Source organism: Eurypyga helias, unplaced genomic scaffold, assembly GCF_000690775.1.
Source record: "Eurypyga helias isolate BGI_N326 unplaced genomic scaffold, ASM69077v1 scaffold4279, whole genome shotgun sequence".
Taxonomy (NCBI): Eukaryota; Metazoa; Chordata; class Aves; order Eurypygiformes; family Eurypygidae; genus Eurypyga; species Eurypyga helias.
In genome coordinates, this window is record NW_010270019.1 from 39,634 (window position 1) to 41,698 (window position 2,065).

The following is a 2,065-nucleotide window of genomic DNA, read 5'->3' on the forward strand; positions in this document are numbered from 1 at the left end:
AGAGTTAGGTGGAAAGGCTTCTTCACCCTGTTGAATTTCTTGATTTCGCCTTTCCCTTTCTTTCATACGCAGCACATTCCGGTCTTCACGGTTCATGTTGCTACAAACAAAAACAGTAATTTCTGATCACCGAAGGAAGCGAGGAAGGACGCGAGCGCGCCGTTACCCTGCCCCGTTCTGCCGAAAGAACGCGCCAGCTCGGAACCCTCCGCAGTCACTGCTCAGAACTGAGTGATGCCTGGCCGGTTCACGACCCCTCGCACGTGGAAGGGCTGTAACACTCAATGTACTGGCCACTTCCAGCAAACAAAGCTGTGCAGTACTAAAACACGGCAAAAATCCACAAAGTCCTCAGGCAAGTGACTATTTCAAAGCGTTTCACCCGCCTGAATCCTTTCACTATGTCAACCCTTGCTGTACACCCCCCCATTCATTTCTAAAGCACCTTTTCTCCTCCACATCCCCCAAATGTTCCTCGATTTTACTCTTTTATCCCCCCACCTCTACTGCAGATCCGGGCTGTGTTTGCTGCTGATGTACCCTGGCACCCCTTCTCCAACATACTGTAACCTCAAGCTTTGATGTTGTTTCCAGGTCTCCCCCCTCCGACTCCCAAAAGACATTTCTGCCCAAAGCAGTCATTTCGCTGAAGTTCTGGCAATATTGCACCTTTTGCCTCCGACCATACAGCGATCTCCTCTCTTCTGAGGAGCTCTCCGAATCTCCTCAGATTCCCTCGGAGACTGATAAAGCTTTGTGTCTTAAAGGAATAAATAAAATACGACTACAAATAAGGTGGTACCAACTCTTCTAACATGCGTTGCATTTCACATCGAGAGATGTAAAAGGCACCTTACTGATCTGCAGAAAGTACAGTAGGTGCTTCTAGGACAGAAATAAACGTTCTTCCACTTAATTTGCAGTCTAAGATGCAAGTGGCATCTGCTTAGAAAATCATTATTTCATGGTTTTTAGAGAGCTGCCTTATTATTAAAAAACAACTGCTACAGCAGTACTTTGAAAGCTACACAAACCCAGCTATTCCATTCTAAACACGACTTCAACCTACCACACGGCTTTAAAAATATTTGTTTTTTTCACTTTAGTAACCTTTTACCCTCTTACTGGGTTTTCTTACTCTTAGCTTCAGTTTGTCTATTATTCTGAATATAGTGAAATCTACGAGAAGGTGAAAACTAGAATAAACCCAGAGCGTACGTTTAAATGTTTGACAACTTTAAGGCGACGAGTTTGTTTTATTTCCCAGCACTGTAAACAAACGCATTAGCATAATCCAACCCGATGCTGAGATCGGCCGACAAATACGGTAACTTAAATCACACGTGGAAAATCCCTTTTTTCTCCCATTATCCTGCAATCAGCTGAACTCGTGTAACCAAACACAGACACCAAGGCTGCCTACTGCCAGAGGGACCTGTACGCTGAGCGTGGCACGCAAACTACCCGGATCGTTCTGACCTTAACAGCAAACTTGCCTTAAAAGTTTGAGGCTTAAAAAGTTTATTCTTCAGACTGAAGCTCAGTTTCTTATACGTGAAGGATTACAGATACAGATGGGTTACAGCCAGCTGGAAGGGTGTGAATCCGTGCCATTTTTCCATTAGAGGCAAACAGGAGGCAAGGGACAGGACACCCTATCTCCGAGTTGTCCATTCACATCGATACACGAAGATTGTTAATTATATACAGCTACACATTTTGGAGGTGACCTTAACGAAGCATTTTACATGTACATTTTACAAGTAGAGGGTTAAATATTAACTTTACTGGGTTTAGAGCGACAACCAGCTTCCCAAACTGTATCAACATGTGCTTAATTTCTTTATTTCTTTACTATCAACATGTATCCTTGGGACGGAGGGAAAAAAGGTTGTAGCACTATCACATGAAAGAACATTACAGGAAAAGATCCACTTGAGACCTGAGTTGGAGCAAAACCCGGGCTGATCTGGCTGTACCTGCCCAGTCAATGCAAAATCAGTCATCAGGAGTATACCAGCTCATCACACTTTTTACCACTCCTCCCCAGTCTTTTGTAGTACGG

The 2,065-nt window shown here is 44.1% G+C and overlaps 1 protein-coding gene across 1 annotated transcript in view; it reads right to left on the reverse strand.

Annotated features, from left to right (window-relative positions):
• Positions 1-96, reverse strand: part of AFF4 (AF4/FMR2 family, member 4) — a 29,944-nt gene extending 29,848 nt beyond the window's left edge. Inside the window, exon 1 of the mRNA XM_010158278.1 lies at positions 1-96. This exon is cut by the window's left edge and continues 45 nt beyond it. Within this exon, the coding sequence (XP_010156580.1) occupies positions 1-96 (96 nt within the window).
• Positions 97-2,065: the final 1,969 nt, after the last annotated feature.